Source organism: Caretta caretta, chromosome 5 (genome assembly GCF_965140235.1).
Source record: "Caretta caretta isolate rCarCar2 chromosome 5, rCarCar1.hap1, whole genome shotgun sequence".
In the NCBI taxonomy this organism is placed as follows: Eukaryota; Metazoa; Chordata; order Testudines; family Cheloniidae; genus Caretta; species Caretta caretta.
Genome location: NC_134210.1, coordinates 52882634 through 52908162, shown reverse-complemented (window position 1 = coordinate 52908162; position 25529 = coordinate 52882634). Strand labels below are relative to the sequence as shown.

General features: G+C 40.0%; 1 protein-coding gene across 7 annotated transcripts in view; it reads right to left on the bottom strand.

The window, feature by feature from the left end:
- Positions 1 to 25529, bottom strand: part of ATG10 (autophagy related 10) — a 156323-nt gene that overhangs the window by 59627 nt on the left and 71167 nt on the right. For 6 of the 7 annotated variants that reach the window (XM_048850081.2, XM_048850082.2, XM_048850083.2 and 3 more), the window contains exons 5-6: positions 5056 to 5111; positions 1700 to 1826 (exon numbers count right to left, since the gene is read on the bottom strand). In XM_048850081.2, the coding sequence (XP_048706038.1) occupies positions 1700 to 1826; positions 5056 to 5111 (183 nt within the window). The remainder of the gene's footprint in view (positions 1 to 1699; positions 1827 to 5055; positions 5112 to 25529) is intronic. The other variant, XM_048850085.2, reaches the window with a different exon arrangement.

Below are 25529 nucleotides of genomic sequence, written 5' to 3'. Positions count from 1 at the left end.
TACAGTTCTGTACTGCAAGGGGAGCTGTTGGTACATAATACTAGGATTGTGCATTAGCTCATCCACCAGCTTCTGTAACATCCACTTCCAGCTATAAGGAGTCATGTTTCAACACCTCCGATTCCCTGATGCTGACAAGCTAAACAACTTGTTTTGTCTCTGGGAGCTCTTCTCTGGTGATTAACTGCTTATAGTGAATACTAATTATATGAAAGTACAGTACTATAGAAATACTGTTTCCTCTACCTGCAGCATCACCATTCTCTTGCACAGAGAAGGTATACTGTTAATTCAACTAAAACCAACAAGATGACATTTTTCAGCACCACAAATAAATTAATCAGCCTCTTACTATGTTATTTCGAGACAGCAAAAGTTACTGACTAGCAAGAGTTTCTTTATCCTTCTGCCTGCAAAACAAGTTTAATGACAGATTATTGCACATTTGTAAATGCTTGTAACAGTCCTAGGAATAAATTTGCAACATGAAGCGTGTGAGAATTTGTGATCTGTTGGTGGTTATGGAGACTGAGCTGTATCCCCAATTCCCCAATTTGAACATTTACCCCAAATTATCAGTTCTTAGAAATTGCACCTCAGACTAAAATCTTTTCACCACTGAGTCTGAGAATTTGTTTTCAATTTTAAATCTAAAGTGCTTGTTAAAATGCTAACATTGCAAAATTAGAAGCAATTAAACAATATAAGGCCATGAGTGATTAAATCTATCAAACAGAGTCAAAGCAGCTTAAGCGACTATTTAACTAAAAAGAAAAATATCACAGGCAACATTCAGATGTCTTCATCAGGATAAAATTAGGAGATCATCCAAAACACAAAATCTGCTCATGCTGCCATGCAGGAGACCAAGTTTAGAAATGACCTCAAGATTCCAACTCCTCAGCCCCAAGTGCATTGTCTTTGGGAAGAGGAGAGGAGCACAGACAGTGCTGCAGTATGATCACTCTATGCTTCTTGATTAAATAAGCATGACTAACAGTGGCTTTGAAAGGAGACAGTGTGTTCCACTTTCCTGACAGGAGAGAGACTGAAATCACAGTGGCAGTAGTCACTGGGCAGTGGGTGACAAGATGTATAGATTAGGGAGAAAATAAACTATTTTATTGATTTCAGTCATTTTACGCAATGTTTTAAAACTGTTTCTTCCAGTGCAAACTGATTTTATGTTGGTTTTATGTTGAAAAGATTTGATATCTTTTAAAAACTGTTTACATTAGAAAGAAAGACAACATACTGACTGTTTTAAATGTAAATTTTGACCTAATCATTGTGGATCAAATTTACCTCTGAAATAAGCAGGCGCAACTCAGCTGAAGTCACTGCAGTAGAGCCTACTTATTCCATGGCTGAATTTGATGCTGTAGCTTTAACTTCTTTGTATTCATTTAAAGAAATCAAAAAAGAAAAATGGCCAGCAGGTTTCGTCAACCATGGGCATGATGCCAGGAGTCTAAAGATCAGACTCCTCCAGGCTGAGATGATATCATCTACTCCAAGGTCCTAGGACTGACAGTGTCTGGAATATCAGAAAATTTACTAGTGAACACCCCACATCATATTTTTTATGTTAAACATGATTATTATACTGACAAAGAGTACAAAATCTGTTTCAAAGATTCCACTTCATCCCTGCATTTTTTTTTCTTTTACTATGTGTTTAATATATAACAAGTCTTACCTAAAAAGCATGCCCTAAAGTAAAGCACTGGTACTTGGTAGCTGCTGGAATACAAGACATGATACTCATAACGAATCACTTCTGATGTTGCACAGATTCCAGCTACTTGAGAATCATCCAGGGCTTCCTAAAACAACAAACATTAACACAGTACTTCAGTAAATTGTAGGCTTACCCATGAGGAGAAAATAAGGATTACCATTATAATAGTTAATTTAATAAATATAAGGAGCAGACATGAGAGGGACTGTCCCTTACTGAACACTCATCAGTTGAGTCCTGAGGAAATAGTAAGACCAGAAAGGAAAACACGAAAGCCCCAATTCTGCAAAGATTTACCTACATGCTTCACTTCACACATCATGAGGAATATGTATATAGTTAAACCCACGTGTTAGTCTTTGCAGGATTGTGGCCTTAATTAATCCAGATTGCTTTTATGAGACAGAGAAGCAGACAAAAAAGCAACTGTGGAAAATCTTTATCACAATACTTTTAGCAATATGTTGGCTACAGCAGCTACTCCCTTCGTTACCTGTTGCTGTTGAAGATCGTCCTACCCACTGAAGGTGAGGTTATAATAGTTCCCTAAAGAATGTGGAGGTTTAAAACAAACAAAAGGAAGTATTTCTTCACACAACACACAGTCAACCTATGGAACTTTTTGCCAGAGGATGTTGTGAAGGCCAAGACTATAACAGGGTTCAAAAATTCATAGATAAATTCATGGAGGGTAGGTCCATCAATGGCTATTAGCGAGGATGGACAGGGATGGTGTCCCTAGTCCAAGGGTCTCAAACACGCGGCCTGCGGGCTGAGTTATTTCCTGCGGCTCGCCATAGGAGCCAAGCTCCCCTCTGACCACAAGGAATAGTTACAGGTGTTTATATTTTATTAAACCCCTCTTCACATGACAGTTTTTAAAAAGTTAATACATTGACTTTTAATATCATACTATTACTCTTCATTTTTTTCATTTTTGACTATACTTTTGCATCGTTGTATGAAAAGGTTCAAGTGATGCGGCCCTCGGGCTAATGTACTAGTCCTCATGTGGCCCTTGTGGTGATTTGAGTTTGAGATCCCTGCCCTAGCCTCTGTTTGTTTGCCAGAAGCTGGGAATGGGTGACGGGGATGGAACACTCGATGATTACCTGTTTTGTTCGTTCCCTCTGGGGCACCTGACATTGGCAACTGTCGGAAAACAAAAACAATGAGGAGTCCTTGTGGCACCTTAGAGACTAACAAATTTATTTGGGCATAAGCTTTCGTGGGCTAGAACCCACTTCATCAGACGCATGGAGTGGAAAATACAGGAGCAGGTATAAATACATGATAAGATGTGAATTGCCTTACCAAGTGTGAGGTTAGTTTAACAAGACAATTCAATTGACAACAAGATACCAAGGGAGGAAAAATAACTTTTGAAGTGGTAACGATCCATTGTCTACAGCCAAGCTCTAAGCTACAACCGCATTTGCTCCGATCCCTCAGACAGAGACAAACACCTACAGGATCTCTATCAAGCGTTCTTACAACGACAATACCCACCTGCTGAAGTGAAAAAACAGACTGACAGAGCCAGAAGGGTACCCAGAAGTCACCTACAACAAGACAGGCTCAACAAAGAAAGTAACAGAACGCCACTAGCCGTCACCTACAGCCCCCAACTAAAACCTCTCCAGTGCATCATCAAGGATCTACAACCTACCCTGAAGGATGATCCCTCACTCTCACAGACCTTGGGGGACAGGCCAGTCCTCGCTTACAGACAGCCCCCCAACCTGAAGCAAATACTCACCAGCAACTACACAACACACAACAAAAACACCAACCCAGGAACCAAACCCTGCAACAAACCCCGGTGCCAACTCTGTCCACATATCTATTCAAGGGACACCATCATAGGACCTAACCACTACCTATCTAACCAATGTGATATATGCCATCATGTGCCAGCAATGCCCCTCTGCCATGTACATTGGCCAAACCGGAGAGTCTCTACGCAAAAGAATAAATGGACACAAATCTGACATCAGGAATCATAACATTCAAAAACCAGTAGGAGAACACTTCAATCTCTCCCTGGTCACTCAATAAATAGAAGTGGCAACAAAAAACTTCAAAAATAGACTACAATGTGAAACTGCAAAACTGGAATTAATTTGCAAACTGGACACCATCAGATTAGGCCTGAATAAAGACTGGGAGTGGTTGGGTCATTATAAAACCTAAATCTAATTTCCCCAGTACTAATTCCCCCCTATTGTTACTCTTGTCAACTGTCTGAAATGGGCCATTCTCATTACCACTTCAAAAGTTATTTTTCCTCCCTTGGTATGCTGCTGTCAATTGAATTGTCTCGTTAGACTAACCTCACACTTGGTAAGGCAATTCACATCTTTTCATGTATTTATACCGGCTCCTGTATTTTCCACTCCATGCAGGAAGTGGGTTCTAGCCCACGAAAGCTTATGCCCAAATAAATTTGTTAGTCTATAAGGTGCCACAAGAACTCCTTATTGTTTTTGCTGATACAGACTAACATGGCTACCACTCTGAAACTCGGAAAACAGGATACTGGGCTAGAAGGACCTTTGGTCTGATCCAGTATGGCTGTTCTTATGTTCTTCTTTTCCAAAGGATAATTCATTGTATGCTATAAATTCTAAGTTACATTTTTAATAAGAGCTATTTTGCAAGAGGTTGTGTTGGTTAATAACACTTCTGAAGTTGAGACAATTTTCTTCCCCTCCTCTTACTATATGGTGCTAAATTCAACTTCAGCTATAGATTGGGCTCCACCTCTTCTATTTGTTTATAAGCAGAAACATTCCGATACATTCCCAGGAGCTCCCAATTACCAGCTTACTTTTTGTATCTTCTTTTACCAACGTATGAACATAAGACATAATTTTCAAAAGGTGCTGAGCACCCATAGTTCTTATTGACTTTACAACCAATTGCGAAAGCTTATCACTCTGAAATTTAGGCCATTAACTTTTTAACCCTACTAAATAAGCTAATTAGATATACTGGAACAAATTTTCCAAGAATGCACATGCACTTGCACTTGTTGAGCCTTCAAAACCCTGAATTTGCATACACAAATCAACTGTATGCCCCTGTAAGGGTAAGTATAGATGCACAACTGTAAGGGTAGGTATAGATGCACAAATATGGGCTTTGTGGGTGCACTAGTACCAACTAACTGTGAATATTTAGTTCTTTGCCCAAGCATAATGCCAAAGACTGAAAGGGAACAATGAAGAAACAGCATTCTTTAACCCTCAAGTTGTTACAACATATAAGACAGTTAACGCTATTTTGTATTTTTTCTTAGATCCTTAACTCACCTTAATGCTTCCTCTGCCATGACTCAATCCATGAGGGAGATGCAAGAACTGACAAACTATAAGGGTAACCATAGAGAACATACTATGACTTTTTGGAAAGCCTATGTAAGTTGATTTCATCCAAATAGTATTTTAGACAATCAGGTGTTGCTGATAAACAAGTGTACAAGACTGTGACTAGAGGTCCCAGATTCTGGATAGCCACATACCACTGTAGTTGAAAATAATGATAACACAATTTTAAACATTAAATTAAGGTATTTAGACAATCACACCAGCTCAAAGAACAACTGAATTATAATGGCCAATTGCAGAAAGCTTGATCTTAGTTTACCAAAAAACAGATACCTAAAGCACTGAGACTGAACATTAAAGGGAACTCTCTCTGTGGACCCAGCTTTTAAAATCTTAGGCAATGAGATATTAAAGACCATATGCCAGAAGGGACAACATTGATTACTGTTTTTGACTTCACCAACCAGATACAGATCTGTATGCTTTACCCAGTTTACATACAATAGCAATCCCACTGATCAGATATGATATTGGGAGTCAATACTATGTAAAAGATCTTTTGCCTAGTAAACTGATAATTCTTTAAACTGGATATATCTTCTGGGACAGTGCTTTGGTGAAGAGCATAAATGGGAAAAGTGAAGAAGAGAAGGGAGGGTAGTGTCAGAAATTAAAAACAGCAACTAGGGATCAGCCCAAATCCCCTCAAATTTTGAGGACCTTTGGATTCAAATCTGAACCCAGACCCAAATTATATGACTTAAGACAATCTCTTCTTGAAGAAAAACTTAAAATGATTCTTTGTGAAGATATTAATGTTGAGTAGGTTTTTATATTATGGGTTTACGTACTATTTTGGCCATTAGACGATCTTGCTCTGAAACAGGACTGGATAATTTGACATATAGTTAAGTACTTGCTGAGTCACTTTCTTTTGTTGTCTGTGCAGTACTGTACCAATGATAGTTCCAGTGCTGATACAAGTTTTTAAATATTATTCTTCCACCAAAACAGTCCAGTACATGCATGTACACTCTCATGCATGTGTATATGGAAAAACAACTAACAACATTTTAGTCATTAACATTATATTGATTTCTAATTTGGAATTATTTTTAAACTAGAATAAAAAAAAGTCACCCTCTCTTTCACCCAAAAGCAAATGGAGAAATAAGTAACATCTTTACCAAAGAGCTACCTTCCTCAATGTGAATTCAGCAGAACAGGCCTCATGAACATCCTGCTATCTTGGAAGTGGTGGGTTAAGATATGAGCAGTCTGTTGCTAAAAAATTCTGCTTTTTGGGATTACAGGGAGTTCAGGGTTTGAGCAACCTCTGCAGAAAAACCTTAATTTTCTGGAGATGAACTGGATTAGGGAATAGAACAGTGAAGGAGTCAGAAGCTCTGATGACCCTGTTCCTCAAGAGGGAGGAGATGGACTATAAAAAATCTCCCTTGAGGACTTCTGGTGTTACTGGAGGGAAATTAGATTACAATATGCCTCTCTAAAGATCCTACTTCTCAAGAGACAAGAGCTATTTCATCCATCAGTGGCATCCCCAGAAGAGTCAGTACACCTCTGGAGAGGGTTAAGAATAGGGAAGAGCACATTGTGCAAGCAGTCTTCTCCCGAAAAGCCTGGTGTTTTAGGGAGCTGGAGGTTGACCATTTCCATTCATGTTTTAGGGAGCTGGAGATTCACCATTTTCATTTTGTATTAACCTGTTTTTTGCTTTTAAATGATAGTTTAGGCTGTGTCTGAAACAGGGAATTCAAAAGAATGCAAAGCTTAAGGAAGCTTTGGAAGACAAAAATTCTCCCTCCTCTCTCATGTAACAAGGTGGAATTTGGTCTAGTATACGAAGCTTCTGTTATTCAAAAAATGATTTTTGATCATTCAGATCTCTTTGCATGCTGTATATATTGTGACAAGTGGAAGCACTGTTGTAGTCTGTATAGATGCACGGACACTTGACTCCTTCTTAGAGCTATTTCTAATCCCTTTTAATTTTGGTAAACAGCAGTGGCAGGACTTGTTACATAAAAAGATACAGTACCAACATGTAATCCTGTACTTTATAGTCTCTGTAAGGATGATGCATAGAATTTAACATGGTAAAGTAAATTTTGGCGCCTACAACCACTGAGAGTGTCTCTTTAGCTGGTGAGTTGAGCTTTTGTTAAAGTCATGTTCTAGAATAAAATGAACTGGGTCTCTTTAAGATGATCTTTGGAGCATTTAAGACCCTTTTTGTGACTGAATAAAACTCACAAAGACTAAGAGAAAATTCCTGTCTCCGAACAGAAGGTAAGTCTGAGGGGTTTTTAAACAAATGGCCATAGCTTTTTGCATAATCGCTAACAGAGCCATAAATAATAGAAGGTATAACTAATACATAAAAATAAAATCCAGTTATTTTCACATAAGCCATGTGATAGCTTATTTATAGGTTGTTTTTTTAATTTTTAATTTGTTCCTTTCCTCGCTATATATACTGCTGTCCTGCACCCTTTGAGCTGTTAACAGTACTTTATGTACTACGGTATTATGACCGCTACGATGCAACATAAATAATTTACTCTTGAGCATTGATAGGTCATAACGTGTACAGTACCATTGCTCCAAAAATATTCCTGGAAATATAAATATAAAGAGGGTGAGTTAGCTCTGTTGTTGAATTGATGGATTTTGTTTAGATACTCACTATGGCAAAAAGATTTATCTGCACAGTGGATAGAATGAGAATTTTATTAAAGTGTTATTAAATAGGGATTTCTGGCTAAATTGTAATTCCTAGAAAAATTACACAGACACTTGATTTCTCAGTTCTTTTTTCTCCATAAGAATTTGCTTGCATGGCTGCTGCACTGCAAAGGAAAACTGAATCCAGGACTGACTGACTGTTTCCTAAACAAATTGGGAAGTTGTCATCAGGAAGCATCTGTTACTTTATTACTCTCACGAAAAAGCATTCTTGTACTATCATAACGGACTATTGAGCAGATGCTTTAAAGCACTATACCCACAGCAATGTATGTATAATAAAAAAGATAAGCAGCTACAGCCTAATTAATGATATTGGTTCCTTTATAAATGCATTCTTAGTAATTTTAATTGATCAAAAGTTGTCTTTGACATTTAGTTCCCTCTTCTACCCAATATATATGTTCAGTTCCTTTTAAATTATAAAATATTTATATCAATAGATAAGAATTGATGTTCCACATCATTCCAAAGGCAAAATAACACATTTCTACTCTAACAAAAGATACTATTTTATCCCTTTGTGAGGCAGAAGACAAGTTAAAGATCCTGGGGGGTGAAGAATTAACTTGTTTTTGACAGTATTTAATAAGAACTGCATCCATGAGAGGAAAGGCAGGTCATGTTGGGAGGATAGGCCTCAATGGGATGGGTAGGGTACAGAAGTTGATAGCATGAACTGGGAGGGAGACAAGAGTTACACGATCAAAAGGGATCTGTCTTCCCCTCTCCTACACACAAACACAAAAAGAGTGTGAGCCTGCAATCCTTGTCCCACCAATATTCCCTTTGAAATGCAGGATCAGGACATTTTTGGGAGGAGAAAGGGGAGAAAGTGCAGTGATTCCACCAAGAGCAGGCACATTTCTCCTTGTGATGAAATTACGGTTGCTTATCCTCCTAATTCCCAGGTTTATCATCTCCCACTAGTGCCATGACCCCCATGCCCTCCTGCTGTAGGTTAGCCACTTGGGAGGAAGCAGGGGAAAATGTGACACATACAGAGTTACTGGTATTGTTAGTTTAGTCATGAAACGAAAGATGAGATGCTTCCAGTACCAGTAACATAGGTTTTTTCAGTTGCTCGTAATATGTTTGCTCTTGATATCTTACTGTTTTATGCTCTAACTCTGAAAACAAATTAATAATGTTTGTGCTTCTTAATGGTTCTCCAACTCCGTGGTTCTCGTTTTTTCAAGTTTACTATAGTGAAATAGAAATGCTCTCATGGAGCAACTCCCCACCCAGCCTCCCAACTCCATGCTTTCCCTTTGATAAGTACAGTGCTTGGTCTCACAAACATGTACAACTAACATTCAGACAGTATTAATCGGATAAGATTAAATAAACTTTAACATGAAAGGTGCAATTGCTTAGATAGATTGTATCAGGGATCTTGATTTCTTCCCCCTGCATGTTTTTTATATTTACTAGTACTGAGTCTCCCCTTGTTGACTGTAATCCCATCTGTTCTAATCTCCCCAGCTCACTTTGCAGTTTGGTTTTGCCCCTCTGTATGTTTACTGCTCTATGCAGAATCTCAAGGCTAACCCATCACAGACACCAAATTTCTGGGCCTGATTCTCCCCTCACTTATTGTGGTGTAAATCAAGAGTAAAACTGGGGTGCGGGGGAAATCAATGGAGTAACACTGTGCACAACAGTAGTGAGATCAGAATCCAACCACGTGATAGCAGCCTCCCCAAAACCCCAACAAACATTTATGGCCTGAAAGATACACCAGATGACATCAGGAGAGAGTGTGACTCCTGACATCTGATCAGGAGTTCTTCCCAGGCTGGATGATACCATGAAAGCTAGACAAACTGAATGATCTGTGCAGTTTGCAGAGCACAAATCTGAATTTCAGTTGTTGTTTAAGAAGTGACAAGGGGACCATCAAACTGAAGATCGTTCACCACAATAATGAATAGTGAGAAAAAGACCAAGACTTCCCAGGGCCTCCAGCACACACCCAGGGTAAGTTATTTTTATTTTAACACAGTAACAGGACTTCAGCTTTAGAAATTCCATGACAGCCACACACAAGAAGATAGGCCCAGGTTCTTCAGAGGACTGCACATCTGCATGAGGTCACTGTCCCCAACCTCTATTAAATATGTCTATTATAATACCCAGTGGCCCTAATCAGACTTGGGGCTCCCTTTATGCCAGGTGCCACACAAACACACACACAAATGTTGTCACTACCCCGAAGAACTTACAATCTAAGATGACTGATGTACAAATGTGATTACCACATACATCCATTTTTACATACATATATACATTGCAAATGTTCTTTATTGGAAATAGATAAAGGAAATGTCAACTATCCCCATATGCTTTCCAACATAGCCATCATTAATTGAATGATTTCTTATAAGCTTTGTGGCAGAGGTTGGTGATATGAAGAGATCTGAAGGAGGAAAGTATAGTGGTTTTATGGATTACATTCATTGAGCAGATCCATTCTCTGAAAGCGTTTGGGTGGCTATGGATCACCACTTCTATTTCTGTACCAAGCTTATGTATCTTCAAAATCTGTTGGCCTGCTGCAGACCTGGTTAAACATTTATAAGATGCTACCATACCCCTAACTGTTACTTAACATGAGCAAAAAATTGCCCCTTAAAAACAGTTTCTTAAGCATTGTCACTAACTGCTAAGTTCTCAGAATGATCACAGCTAGAAATGGATGAGCCCTTTTGAACTCAACAGTTTCCTTGGAAAGTTACGAAGTTGCCACAATTCAAATGTGAACTAATGTAGACATCCAGTGGATACCTGTGGTCATATAGATTCTTCATAGTTCAGCTCCCAAAGGAACATCCTTTTATTGCCTGTCAGTACTCTTGCTATACGCTTGTAAAAGAATCTAGTCATTATAAAAATGATTCACTTCCCTAGAAAAAGATAAATGGGAAAATAGAGAATGCACCTTTTTTTTCCCCATTCACAGCACACCAATAGGCAAAATCCAAGCATTCCACCCCCAAAGAATGCCATACATAAAGTTATAATAGTTTCTTATGTATTAACAATCATTTCTAATGGTTGGAAATTAGATTTGTCTTTTGATTGCTCTAAAACTGGTATCACAAGTGAAAAGCAGAATCTATTCAAGTGAAAGAAGCAACAGACCATGAAAATTTGCTCTACATCTAAACGAAGAGATTTCTTTCCAAATCTCTTTATTCTTTTTGTACTGTTATATTGAGGCAGAATTACAAATGTCTAGAATTTGTTGGATTTTTTTTTCAAAAGCTGAAATAAAACTTTTCTTTAAAAAATATACAAAATTCCACTTAGTGCCTTAGATATATGAACTTTACCATTTTAGGAATACAATGAGAATATTGTATTTAATATTTTGGAATGTTAGTAATTTTTCATTCTTTTTATAAATGGTACATACAAAACACGATAATCATCAGCAATATGAAAGCATCATCCAAAGATTTAACAACATATCAGGACAAGTTGCAGATCTAGAGATAAAGATTCAGCACGGTTATTCAAGGTTCATAAAAACATACCAAATACATAACATACACTGTAGTTATAACCGCAGTTAGTTCCAGTGATGATTTAATTAAAATAAAAATAAAACAGCACAAGAGTATATGTTAAATTCTGACTTACTGATTTTTTCTCATGAACAAACAAACATAAACCAGGTAATACACACTGACATATGCAATATTTTTCAGAAATGTCAGCAATTTACTGAAAATGGAAGCAAGTGGGAGGAAAAAAGAGTAGTTAATTACACTGCAGGAACCGTGGTTCTTTGAGATGTTGTAGTCAGTGTGGATCGTATTCTAGGTGCATATGCGCCTCATGTGTTCAACCTCAAAATCTTTTTTGAACACAGCATGCATCAGGGCTCTGTATGTGTCCTCATATTCATATAAAAGGCAGTGACCCTGACCCGCCCACAGTTCCCTCACAATTTAAAGCCTGTGTTAGCTGAGGATTTTGAAAGAATGGATGGAGGATGAGTTGTGGATCCACACTGACTACATCACAAAGAACCATAATTACTGTAGGGTAAGCAATTGTTGTTTCTTCTGCAAGTATGTGTCAGTATGGATCCCAGTGCAGAAGACTGGCAGGTAGTATCCTCTTCAGGATGGTGGTCATGAGGTGTATCACCAGCATCAGTTCAACAGAGTATGCAGTACAACTCTCCCAAACTTTGCATCTGATCTAGCAGCCAAGCCCAGTACACAATGCTTGACAAACATTAAGAGGCTGCTCCCCATAGCAAACTTGCAGATTTTGGACACTGACATTTGGCACCACGCTGAGGATGCTACTGGAGCTCTGGTGGGAAAGGAACATCAGCCAGTGGCAGCACAGTGAGATAAAACGTGTCATCCATTTTGAAAGTATTTAGGATTAAATGGCTTGATGTTTGTAGAGACCAGTTACAAATAGATGTGAGGACTATCTGAAAGATTTGGTCCTCTCAATATGGTATTGAAGAGCTCTGAATATGTCCAAAGTGTACAGCTTCTTCTTCCCTTGCATAGAATATGGCTTTGGGAAAAACTCAGGTAAGTGGATTGATTCAAATGGAATTGCAAAACCACCTTGGGAAGGAATTTTCCATGAGATTGCAGTACCACTTAATCTCTATGAAACAAGGTATACAGAGGGTCTGCCATGATTACCTGGACCTTGCTGACTCTTCTGGTTGAAGTGAGGGTGACCAAAAATACCATTTTGAGAGTAAGATGGTAGATGGAGCAACCCAATCAGGACCCATAAGTCTGTGAAAGATGACACTGAGGTCCTCTGCTGACTCAGGGTCTCTAAACAGTGGGTAAATATACATAAGACTCTGAGGAAATTTGGATACCATTGGATAACAGAAGATCAAAAGTGAGTATTGGTGGATAATATCCAATATGCAGATGGATCTTAATCAAACTGAATGAGAGCCCAGAATGCATTAAGTGTAGCACGCAGTCCAGAATCTTTGGTATCAGGGTCTTCACTGGGTCTAGACCGTGTTGGGCTACCCAGATCGAGAACCTGTTCAATTTAGGAAGAGCAAGTTTTCCTCATGGACAGTTTACAGAACCTTTTCATGGCACACAGCAAGCCAACATCCAGGCCATCAACTGCAGCAACCTTGGGTTTGGATGGAATACTTGACCATGATCATTCAACAGCTCTGGGAAGTTGATCAATGGTTGCATGGACATCTGCAGCAAGTCCACTACCCAGAACTCTTTTGGCCAGTAGGAAGCTGTGAGACTGAGTCCCCCTGATCTCCTCTGTCTTTGGCAATCATACTGGGAATCATGAGGAAGGTGTAAAGATGGCCCTGATTTTACTGTAGAAGGCATCTGGCAAAGATTCTGGGCTCATCATTGGGTATGAAATCACTGCATTCAGTAATGACCAGAGAGTGAGGTATCTGTCTTGAGATAACTAAGCCCTTGCAGTGGTGGAATCTATCCTGTTATGAACTCTTATCATCTGTGAAGGGCTGAGAGACTGTTTCTTGTAGTTCACCAGGAAGCCCAACCAAAAGAACACAGAAAGTGAAGCAGCGGCCTGATGTGATTTGCCTCCTGTCAGCCAGTCATCAAGATACAGGTAGATGTGGATGCCCTTCTTCCTCACGTGCACCTCCACCACAGTGAGGCATTTCAAAAAGACTCAGTGCCTTGGAAAATTCAAAAGGCAGCACTTTGTACTGACAGTGACTTGTGCCCAATGTGCATCTCAGATACTTCCATATCACCATCGTCCTGGCCCACAAGAAGTACATGTCCTGTCAGTTGAGAGCCACAAACCAGTCCTGAGCTTGGAGGTATGGAATAATAGAGGCAAACACTACCATTCTGAATCTGAGATGATGTATGTATTTGTTTTGTCTCCTCAGATCTAGGAAAAGACAAAGACCTCTTTCTTCAGAGTGAGGAAATATTGGGATTAGAAACCCCCTTCTGACCCTGTACTCTTGTGGTACTCTTCTATGGTTCCTAGACAAAGTATTTAGGTTACTTCTGTTTTCATGAGAAGGGTCCATGAAGAGGGCAGTGAAGTGAATTAAATGGTGCAGCCAGAGACAGCAATGTCCAAGACCCATTTGTCAGCTGTAATGTCCACCCAGACCAAATGGAAGGGAGTGAGGTGGTTTCCAAAGGTCAACTCTGTGGTGGTTTTAGCATGGCTCTCAACCATCTTGTTAAACCTTACTGCTTCTGGCAGGGAGGTTGGTGCACAACAGAGGAAGAGGAGAATGGATGCCTCCACAAATAGCAGAGTTGCCTTCTGGGTGAATACTCAGGCCAGCAACTGTGGGAAAAAGATGTTATTCTCTGTCTCAGAGGTGACTGGTACTTGAAGGGCTTGCATTACTAGTGCTGCAGTATAAATGCCCAAGGATCTGAGTGTCTATCTGGAATGAGGGCAGGAAGGAATGGCAGATTGTGCAAGGGGCAACAACATGGGCAGTAAAGGCACCACTGGTGTTTGTCGCTCACAGAGGAGGAGTGTGGACATGAAGCACAGGTGTGAGGTTTTTTTAAGCTGACTTGTCAGGACATAATCCTCAGGCTGGGAGATCTCACTAACAGAGGAAGAAGTCCAAAAGGAAACCTATTTACATAGAACACTAAAACTACAAAAAACAAGAAAAAAATTACTATCTACAGAGATATACACAAGAAAGAATGGACAAGGCTAAGAACAGGGAGGAACAGGAGTTCCTACCCAGGGCATGTAGCAGTAAGAGAGAACTGGGGTAGCACTGACCCGCACGGCCTCTTATAGTCTCTGCTGCGCACACAAAAGCTACTCACAATGCATCTGCGGGTCAACAGACGCTGCTACAGAACTGTTCTGGCCCCAGCACATGGCACACATACACACCCATATTTGGAATCCACATAGGGACCATCAGTCGAAGAACAAGAATTATTATCCTTGCATTGAGAATCTCAGCAGCGAACCAATTCTGGTCCCACTGAATTCAATGGGAAAATTCACACTGAAATCAGAGGGAGTAGGATTGGCCCTTAGACTCCTTTCATTTTATGCAGAAAAATGCAGATCCTCTTTAACTTCTCAGGCAAAAAGCTATGTTAAGATGGAGTTAAGACTGAGAGTATGTATCAGTAACTTAAGGGGAAAAAGCATCACAGGGTTGATGTAAATTACAAATCCAGGAAATTCGGAGTTAAAGAAATTGATGCTAAGAGGAGGAGAGGCAGGTATAGCCCAGTACTAATATCTTTGAGCTATAAAGAGTCCCTCTGCACTCTTCTGTCAGCGCTCCCACAACATGCAGTGGAGCACAGGCAGCACTGATATGAGATGCCTTTCAAGTATTGATGCCCAACCTAGTACGCAGCCTTGGAATCTTTAAGGAACAGTGAGAGTTGGGCCAAACTACCAGTGAGACCAACAGTCTTTCATACCCTTGACTCATTACAATCAACAAAATTGTTGCACGCTAATTCTCTGTAGAGGAAGAGTGGTGATTGGTTGAGTTACTTCTCATGTCACAGTGGCCCCATTTACGAGTTAGCTGTGCTGTTGATCTGAGCTTGTTGGTAGCCTATATAATCACAGCAATTAGAAGAAAAAAAACCTTAACACTTTGTAATTAAGCTAATCTAATTTATTCAAATACAGCCTATGCATAAGATTTCAATTAATTCTAACTATATGGAAAGTTTGAAATGTGTGTGTTAATCCCTTATTTAGATCATTTGGGACAAACAAGGGACCAAAACAGATGCTCAGTTTCTTAAAGGACTCCATTGTAATTATTTTAACTAATAAACTAAATATTTACTTATAAATTCTCAGAAAATTCATTCTGTACTCATTGGGTAAGTGCTCTAAGTGTAGGGGGGATATATTGTACTTTTCACAGATCATAGAAATGTAGGATTGGAAGAATCCAGTCAAGTCCAGTCCCTTGTGCTGAGGCAGGACAAAGTAAACCTAAATCATCTCTGATAGATATTTGTCCAACCTGTTGTTAAAAAAATTAAGTTGATTTGGCATTATTTATTCTTGGCAAATCCATGGTGGTTATTCCTTATAACCCTATTATTCTCTAAGTGCTTAATTGTTTAATTATTTGTTTTAGTATTCTTCCAAGTATGAAAGTTAGGCTGAACGGTCTATAATTCTCTGGTTCCTCTTCATACCCTATTTTAAAGATAGGTATTATGTTTGCCATTCTTCAGTCCTCTTGGATCTCACTCGTCCTCTGAGTTCTCAAAGCTAAGTGTTAACAGTTTTGAGATTGCTTCAGCTAGTTCCTTAAATACTCTAAGGTGATTTTCAACAGGCCCCACCAACTTCAATATATCTAACTTATTAAACTATTCTTTAATCTGTTCTTTCCTTGTTTTGGCTTGGTTCCTTCCTCCTCGCTGTTGTTATTAATTGTGTTGAGTATCTGGACACCATTAACCTTTTACTGAAGACTGAAGCAAAACAGGCATTAAACACCTCAGCGTTCTTGATGTCCTCAGTTATTAGCTCTCCTTCCCCACTAAGTAGAGGACCTAGACTTTCCTTTGTCTTTCTCCTGTTCCTAATGTATTTAAAGAACCTCTTCTTTTTGTCTTTTATGTTCCTTGCTAAGTGTAACATATTTTGTGCCTTAGCCTTTCAGATTTTGTCCCTACATCTTTGTACTTTTGTTTGTATTCTTTTGTACTCCTCCTTAGCGATCTGTCCATGTTTCCACTTTTTGTAGGATTCCTTTTTAATTTTTCAGGTCATTAAAAGAGTTTCCTATCTTTCCTTCATATTGGGATAGTTTTCAGTTGTGCCTTTCGTATTGTCTTTTTGAGAAACTGCCAGCTCTCCTGAACTCCTTTATCCCTTAGATTTTTTGCCCCAGGGACTTTACCTACCAGTTCTCTGAGTCCGTTAAAGTCTGTTTTTTTGAAGTGTATTGTTCTTATTCTGTTACTCTCATTCCTTCCTTTCCTTGAAATAAGGAAATCCATTTCAGGATCACTTTAATCCAAATTGCCTTCATCCTTCAGATTCACAACTAATTCCTTCTTGTTGGACAGTATTAAGTCTAAAATGGCTGTCCCTCTGGTTATTTCCCCACATTCTTAAATGAGAAGTTGTCCTCAATATATTACAAGAACTTACTGGACATTTTGTGTTTTTCCTTTTTAACTTCTTCAACAGATGTCTGGGTAGTTAAAGTCTCCCATTACTACCAGTATATTTCTGTTATTTGTTCAGGAAATGTCTCATCCACCTCCTCTTCCATACCAAGATGTTACCCCTATTTTTTTTTCCATTTTACGCAGAGACTTTCAACTGGTCTGCCCTTGCCACCTTCTGGACTTCAGAACAATCATCACGCATAACAAACCAGTTGAATTCCTGCTTTAAGTCCAAACAGAACTCAACCTTAACTATGGAGTCATAGCAAGTGTCTCCAACACATGTATATATGTGTTCTTTTGTAAGCCATAAACACAATTAGCAAAGCACAATATAAAAATAAATATTTTGGGCGGACAATATATGATAGCCATCTTCCTTGATAGACTGCAATTTATTAGTAAACTCCATTCTGTGATTTTTCACATTATCTTTGCAAAACCAGAAATACAGTACTTGAACTAGCTGGTACTATCTCCTATGAATTTAATTTATTTTTGTCCTTAAAGGTGAATGGAAAACTTAAAAAAAAAAAAAATTCAACTGTTCCAGATACCAAATTTCTAAATATATAAAAATATAGCTGAAAAACATTCCCTCCTTTATTTTCTTTCTAAGACCCGAATGCTATTTCCCTTGGAAGTCAACAGCAATATTCCTATTCATTTTGTATGGCACTAGATTGGGTCCTGTTACTAGAGTTCAAGTTTTGCTGGCCCTGCACAAGTTATTGCATTACTAACATCCAATGCAATACATCTCTCCTTACCCTGTGTTAGGTCAACTGTTGCAGGAAAAAAATACAGATCCCTGGAATATCTATATAGGGATGTAAAGACAAAATGTATAACTAGAAAAGGTTCAGTTACAACATAAACTGTATGCATATTTACTTTATGTCAACCTAACACAATTACACCCTGAAACTTGCTATGCTCCAAAGATTAGGATTTGCTTTTCACTGACTCAAGGTCAAGCAAACACTGCATTTAGATTTTGAACAATATTCCAGGTCACAACGAATCATTAAAATTCTCCCTCTTGAGGAGAATTTTTTTCATATGACAAGAAAAACCTTCCTAATTCCCTTTCAGGTTAAGTAGTCAAACAAGAGTATGTGACTGAACAGTGCTCTAATGGTGAACAGCACTGCCTAAATTAAATGACATTGAAACAACAATGGCCTATCAGTACCATCACAGAGGAAGGATACAAGAAAGTATATGCAAGAAATGGGGATACCAGGAAAAAGGTACAACTAAGGGAAATTATTATGTAGAGTAGTGTTGCCATGGATATTTTACACAGACATGCAAAATCAAAACAGTCTGTAGCTCACGAAAGCTCATGCTCAAATAAATTGGTTAGTCTCTAAGGTGCCACAAGTACTCCTTTTCTTTTTGCGAATACAGACTAACACGGCTGTTCCTCTGAAACCTGTCATTAACTACATGAATTCATCTTAGTAACATGACACTCTTTTGCAAGTTGAAGTAATTGCTCAGTGGTAGGCCTTGAAAGTTTATTCGGTGTATGAGTGCAGTCATCTTAATAGCATACACATATCCAAAAGCTCTCTTTAAGTCTTGTAACCCAAGAAATAATTGAAAAACAGTTAGAAAACTGAAAACTTCACAATGAAAAAATCACAAATGTCTAGATCAGGGGTTCTCAAACTGGGGGTCAGGACCCCTCAGGGGGTCACAAGGTTATTACATGGGGGGGTCACAATCTGTCAGCCTCCACTCCAAACCCTGCTTTGCCTCCAGCGTTTACAATGGTGTTAAATATATAAAAAAGTGTTTTTAATTTATATGGGGGGGTCACACTCAGAGGCTTGCTATGTGAAAGGGGTCACCAGTACAAAAGTTTGAGAACCACTGGTCTAGATGGAGTTGAATTTTCAATAATCAAAGAATATTAAAAATCTGAAATCTGAGAAAATTAAAAAAGCTAAAATAAAGTATAATTGACTCTTCAGCTGTAACCTAGTTAAATACGTTAGCTGCTCCTCTCCTCGCTCTGTAGTAGCAATTAATTAATTAACCTTATTCTAGGACAGGGGTTCTCAAACTGGGGGTCCCTCAGGAGGTCATGAGCTGTCAGCCTCCACCCCAAACCTCGCATTGCCTCCAGTGTTTATAATGGTGTTTATATATATATATAAAATGTGTTTTTAATTTATAAGGGGGGTTTAATTTATAAGTGTTCTTGACAGTGATCTCTGACTATTGCTCATAGTCTTCAGTGAGCACTAAGACTTGTTATGTGGCTTTTAAGGCCCCTACAACATTAGAGGAAATGCAAAGAGTATTAAAGTTCTTGAAAGTGTTCCGTACGTGAAAAATGTAATGTCTCTAAAGGTACTGGAGAAAGAATGCAGTCGTAGCAGCAACTGCTACACCCTCCCATCACTGCCAGCCCTCACCACTAGCCATGACCCCTTGGTAACACTAACCTTGCCATACAACCCTCATGTTCAAAGGGTGGAATCTGTAACATACTAAGTGCTCCCAAGTTCCTTTGACTTTAGTGGAAGTTGATGTGTTCAGGACCTCATAAAATTGAAACCACAGAGAAAAATCAGCAAAATTTTGGCTAGTAATGGGATAGGCATATGCAAAGGATTTGATTTGCAAAGAGAGATGCTGAATGCAGGTTAAGTTGAACAACTGGAACTTTACCGAACCCTGTGGACTACTCTGTCCATACAGCTGAGTTGCTTCCAGCCTAAGTCCCTGCCTTCCTGGTTCCCTTGGTATCTCCTTTCTAACAATCCCTCAAGGAAACATGGCCCCTTTGAGTCCAGTTCCACTGATCATGATACACAGAGGAAGCCATAATCTAGACCTAAACATGTTTGGTTACACTTTGTCTCCTATAACTTCCTTCAAAAGCTAATTTGTGGCTTTGGGAATTAATGTAGCCACTCCTAGGTTACTTAAGGACTCTCAGGGACTACTTTATGTACTCCTTTCTTTTTTCAACTAACTGGAATCATATCTAAAAGGATGAAGTATTTAATTGGTTAAACTGTTCTTGTTTTTCTAAAATGAGATATTCTAAGTACCCTGAAGACATTTAATTTCAAAACAGGAAGCCAGTAAGAAGAACACTCAGTTACTCTAATCTTGTACAGATCTTTTGGAAAGTATTTTCCTAAACATTTGCTGAAAGAATCTTTTCTTGTACTGCATGCTACTACACGTACCCAAAATGAGGACCTGCAGAAATCTCAACACATTTACTATTTAAATTACTCCTGGTTATGTAAAGGAAACAACCTAGTACCCAGTATCAAAATTCCTTCTCTCCCTATATTTTATTAAACCATAATCATTTGCCAAACAAATAATTCAGTGGGAAGAAAAATAGTTTAAGATTAATATGCGATTTAAAAAAAAAACCCACATACAACTCTCCACAAACAGAAAAATCTGCTGCTGAGGCTGTCTGCTACTGCTACGAAACTAAAGGCCAAATCTGATGTTTTATTATAAAACGCTGCAAAAACGTCATTTATAATGCAGTTGTAAAATTCTCTCTGGTGTAATTTTAGAATAAGGGCTTAGCACACACATGATATTTTAAAAATGAATTACTTAGGTCCTACACCCATAATGTGTTGGGTGCTCCCAGTCAGATTCCCATTGGCTTCACTGAGACACAAGTGGACCCAATGATCTTCCCCAAGCTACACACTGCAGGATCTGGGCCTTAGTGAATGGTTATACAGACTTTTCAAAATATAAATGTAATATATTATGATTATTATACAAAGAAAAGTCAGGTGTAGCCATTTAATTTATAGAAGTGCAAACATATTTACATATGCCTGTATGTACATAAATGTGTATGTAAGGTACAATAGGTATGTATATAAGAAGACTGCAGGACTGACACCTGTCAGTGTCACCTGCAAAAGTCAACATGAAACTTCCAGTATATCATAACGCACAAACCTCAACACAAATCTCCCAGTATAACCTCCAGACACAAATCAACATAACCAGCACATACACATCTTTCAGCACACCACAATCAGCACACACAATAATCCCAAACAGATAGCCCCTCATCACAGCACACATCCCTCATTTGCTACCCACACAAAACACAAAAATCTCCCAGCACAACACACACACAACCTCACACTCACCATAAACTTGAATGGCAAAGCCATGGGTCATCACTAGTGTGTACACATATTACACACAAACTATTTTAAAAGAATATTTTTAAGGTTGCAAAGTTAAACACTCAAACCTGTCAAAAGTTAAGGAATGCCAGAATTAAGGATTCGTATGCAACTTTAATTCAGCCCTGTTGTATGTACTGTGACGGGGCAAGGCCAGATGGCTATAGAAAAGTAGTGGGAGATAGATATATTAGCTCCAGGCTAAACAAATCCCTGGTACCAAGTTAAGTGAAATGGAAGCTGCTCCAGGTCAATTAAGACACCTGGGGCCAATTAAGAACTTTCCAGAAGGCAGGGAGAATGCTAGGTTGATTGGGACACCTGAAGCCCATCAGGGGCTGGCTGAAACTAGTTAAAAGCCTCCCAGTCAGTCAGGTGGGTATGCATGTCAGGAGCTGTGGGAGGAAGTTGCACTGTTGGAGAGGCTGAGTAGTACACACCATATCAGGCACAAGGAAGGAGGCCCTGAGGTAAGGGTGAAGTGGAGCTTGAGGACGTGAGGGCTGCTGTGGGGGAAGTAGCCCAGGGAATTGTACGTCATGTTTCTAAAAGGTCAGCTACTATAGCTGATACTATTAGGGTCCCTGGGCTTCCTGCACCCCTTTGCCCCCTGATTAATCACTGAGACTGGGAGACACCAGAGACTGTGCAAGGAAGGATAACTTCTCCTCACCTCCCTAGCTGGCTTATGATGAAAATGGCTCAGTAAACTGTGACCCTTGTCTCTAGAGAAAGAAGGGTTACGTGGAGGGTCACAGTGAGCCGCTGAGGCTAGTGAAATCCGCCAGGAAACGTGGGACCCATGGAGGCAAGGACAGAGCTTTGTCACGGTACTCATAATGATACAGTCTTTATCATGTACTGATCATGTACTATTTTTTCCCTAGGACCCTTAATCTTTGAGTGCTTGACTTTGCAACCTTAAGGTTCTTTTAATGTAGCTTTTTGTGTGTAATTTCCTAGATTTTTAGAAAAGCAAACAAATACAAATTCCATCATGTGGCATCAAACTGATTCCCACATGATTCATCAGTAGGGTTGGAAACTAGATTCATAGAACAGATCTCTGCCACTTGAGCTAACAGAGTAACCAATACCAGTAGCAGGTGGTGATCTTCTATGTTGACCAGCACTGGGGGAGATGAAAAACATACTCTGCCAGTGGGTTTCACAGATATTTGCTGAGAGGAGAGGAATGGTGAGATTCTGGAGCCTTTGGTTCCATTCCAGGCTGCAGAAGGCAATGTTCTCTAATGGGCACAGACTTCTCCCCTGACACCTACAATGTGTCCTTGTCCCAGTCCAGACTCCTCCCTGCATCTGGCTCCTTCACTCAGTTCCATTCTCATTGCCTACAGTCCCAGACTCTACTTCTCAGGCCTCTCATCCCAGTCCCTTTGCTCAGCTAGTCCTAGTTTCCTCCTCCAGGATTGCTGTCCAAGTCCCAGTCTCCCTCAACTCTCAATCCCTCCCACAGCCAGTCCCAGTCTCCTTTCCCAGCCAGTACTAGTCTTTCCCTCCCCCCCCCCGCTCCTCATCCAGTCTCTCCCCATCTTCCCCTCAGCTTCTTACCCCATCTCTCTCCATGTCTTCCTCCCCAAACTCCTTTTTCAATCTCAGTCTTCTCTCCCATCCGCTCCCTGTTACAGTTTCTTTGCCCAGCCTATCCTAGTTCTCCCCTCACACCTCTGGTCCTGGACAATCTGTCTTCTCAATTCCACCCACATTTCTACTCATCACCACCCACAGGCTCCTTCCCCAACCGGTCCCAATCTCCCCACTTTCCTCCAGCTCCTGATCCACTCTGTGTTCCCTAACTGGCTCCCAGTTCCAGCCTTCCTGCTTAACCAGTAACCGCACCTACTCCCAGGCAGTCTTTCTATCCCCACTCCAGTCCCTGTCCTGCTAGATTCCTTGTCACAATCTACTACTTTCCCTCCCCCAGTCCAGCTTTTGTCCCTTCTGCATGCAAATCAGACAGCTTCCTTATCCAAACTGCAGGGGGCATTGATAAAACAGGGGAGACAAGCTCCCTGCTCTCATTTCCAGTATCTGGCCCCAGTCTGAAGAATCTGGGCATAGCAATTACAGGGAAAATCTGGCTTTGCCCCTGTAATTCTGGGAAGGAAGGAGTGTGCTCAGTTGCTTTCTGGGGATGGCACATGAACAGTCCTGCCACACGTGGGAGCTGCAAGAGGATGGCCCACAGATAATCGCTCTGTGGGGATGGAACATGTGCAGTCTGGTCAGCACTAGGAACTGTGAGAGGCTCGAGCAAAAACTGAAATGTCCATCCTCTGGAAAATTCTGATATTTTAACATTTATTTTTCCCTAATCAGGACAAAAAATGAAATATTAAAATATTTCATGGAACTAAACATTCAGAAAAATGTCCATTCTGAAATGGTGAAATGTTTTGGGTTAGCATTTTCTAAACAAAACACTTCAATATTACCAAAGCAAAATGTTTCATTTTGGTTTATTGAACTGAATTGAAATGTCTCATTTAGAGTTAATCCACATTAAGCTGCATTTCCCTATTGTGGTGCATTCCTTCAGGGGAGTTGTAGTGTGGGTCTGATGGGTCTGATCTGTGGACCAGGATAGCTGGCTGGACAATGTCTCCCTTGATGCATCCATAGCAATATGACTCCTATAATATACCACATGGCTCAGTCAGGAGAGAATGTGTTCCATCACAGGAGAATCCAGCTAATAGGAGAATGAGGACATTAGGCACTCTGAACTACACTTCCCACAAGACAGTATGCCACAATGGGTCAATGCTGTTTAATGCTGAATTGCCTCTAAATGAAACTTTTCAGGTCAATTCAAGACACTAAAATATTTTGATTTGGGACAAACTGACCCTAAACAAAATGTTTTGTATTGGCTCTCCCCCATTCCCCACAAATTAAAAGATTTTTGGCAATGTCAAAATTTTCCTATGGAAAATTTCAATTTTGTGGAAACTGCATTTTCCTCTGAATGATTATTCCAACAGAAAATTCCCAGCCATCTGTAGCTCTGGTTTGGTAGCACTGACTGAAGCAACACTATATGTTTTTAAAACTGGTTGAAATTAAAAAATATAAGGCAGCCTACATTATTTCCAAGTGAAACTTGTGTATTTCATATGGACAGTAAGTATTTTTTAAATCAACTTCAGGATTTTCATTATGTGAAGTTACTAAGCATACTGAAAGTATGCCTCATGTGCAAAAACATAGAATCATAGAATATTAGGATTGGAAGATACCTCAAGAGGTCACCTAGTCCAACCCCCTGCTCATAGCAGGACCAACCCCAACTAAATCATCCCAGCCAGGGCTTTGTCAAGCCGGGCCTTAAAAAACCTCTAAGGATGGAGATTCCACCACCTCCCTAGGTAACCCATTCCAGTGCTTCTCCACTCTCCTAGTGAAATAGTGTTTCCTAATATCCAACCTAGACCTCCCCCACTGCAACTTGAGACCATTGCTTCTTCTTCTGTCATCTGCCACCACTGAACAGCCTAGCTCCATCCTCTGTGGAACCTCCCCCTTCAGGTAGTTGAAGGCTGCTATCAAATCCCACCTCACTCTTCTCTTCTGCTGACTAAATAACCTCAGTTCCCTCAGCCTCTCCTTGTAAGTCATGTGCCCCAGCCCCCTAATCATTTTTGTTGCCCTCCGCTGAACTCTTTCCAATTTGTCCACATCCCTTCTGCAGTGGGGGGACCAAAACAGGACACACTACTCCAGATGAGGCCTCCCCAGTGCTGAATAGACGGGAATAATCACTTTCCTTCATCTGCTGGCAATGCTCCTACTAATAAAGCACAATATGCCATTGGCCTTCTTGGCAACAAGGGCACGCTGCTGACTCATATCCAGCTTCTCATCCACTGTAATCCCCAGGTCCTTTTCTGCAGAACTGCTGCTTAGCCAGTTGGATTCTTCCTTCCTAAGTGCAGGACTCTGCACTTGTCCTTGTTGAACCTCATCAGATTTCTTTTGGCCCAATCCTCCGATTTGTCTAGGTTACTCTGGACCCTATCCCTATCCTCCAGCGTATCTACCTCTCCCTACAGCTTAGTGTCATCTGCGAACTTGCTGAGGGTGCAATTCATCCCATCATCCAGATCATTAATAAAGATGTTGAACAAAACCGGCCCCAGAACTGACCCTGGGCCACTCTACTCGATACCGGCTGCCAACTAGACATGGAGCCATTGATCACTACCCGTTGAGCACGACAATCTAGCCAGCTTTCTATCCACCTTATAGTCCCTTCATCCAATCCATACTTCTATAACTTACTGGCAAGAATACTGTGGGAGAC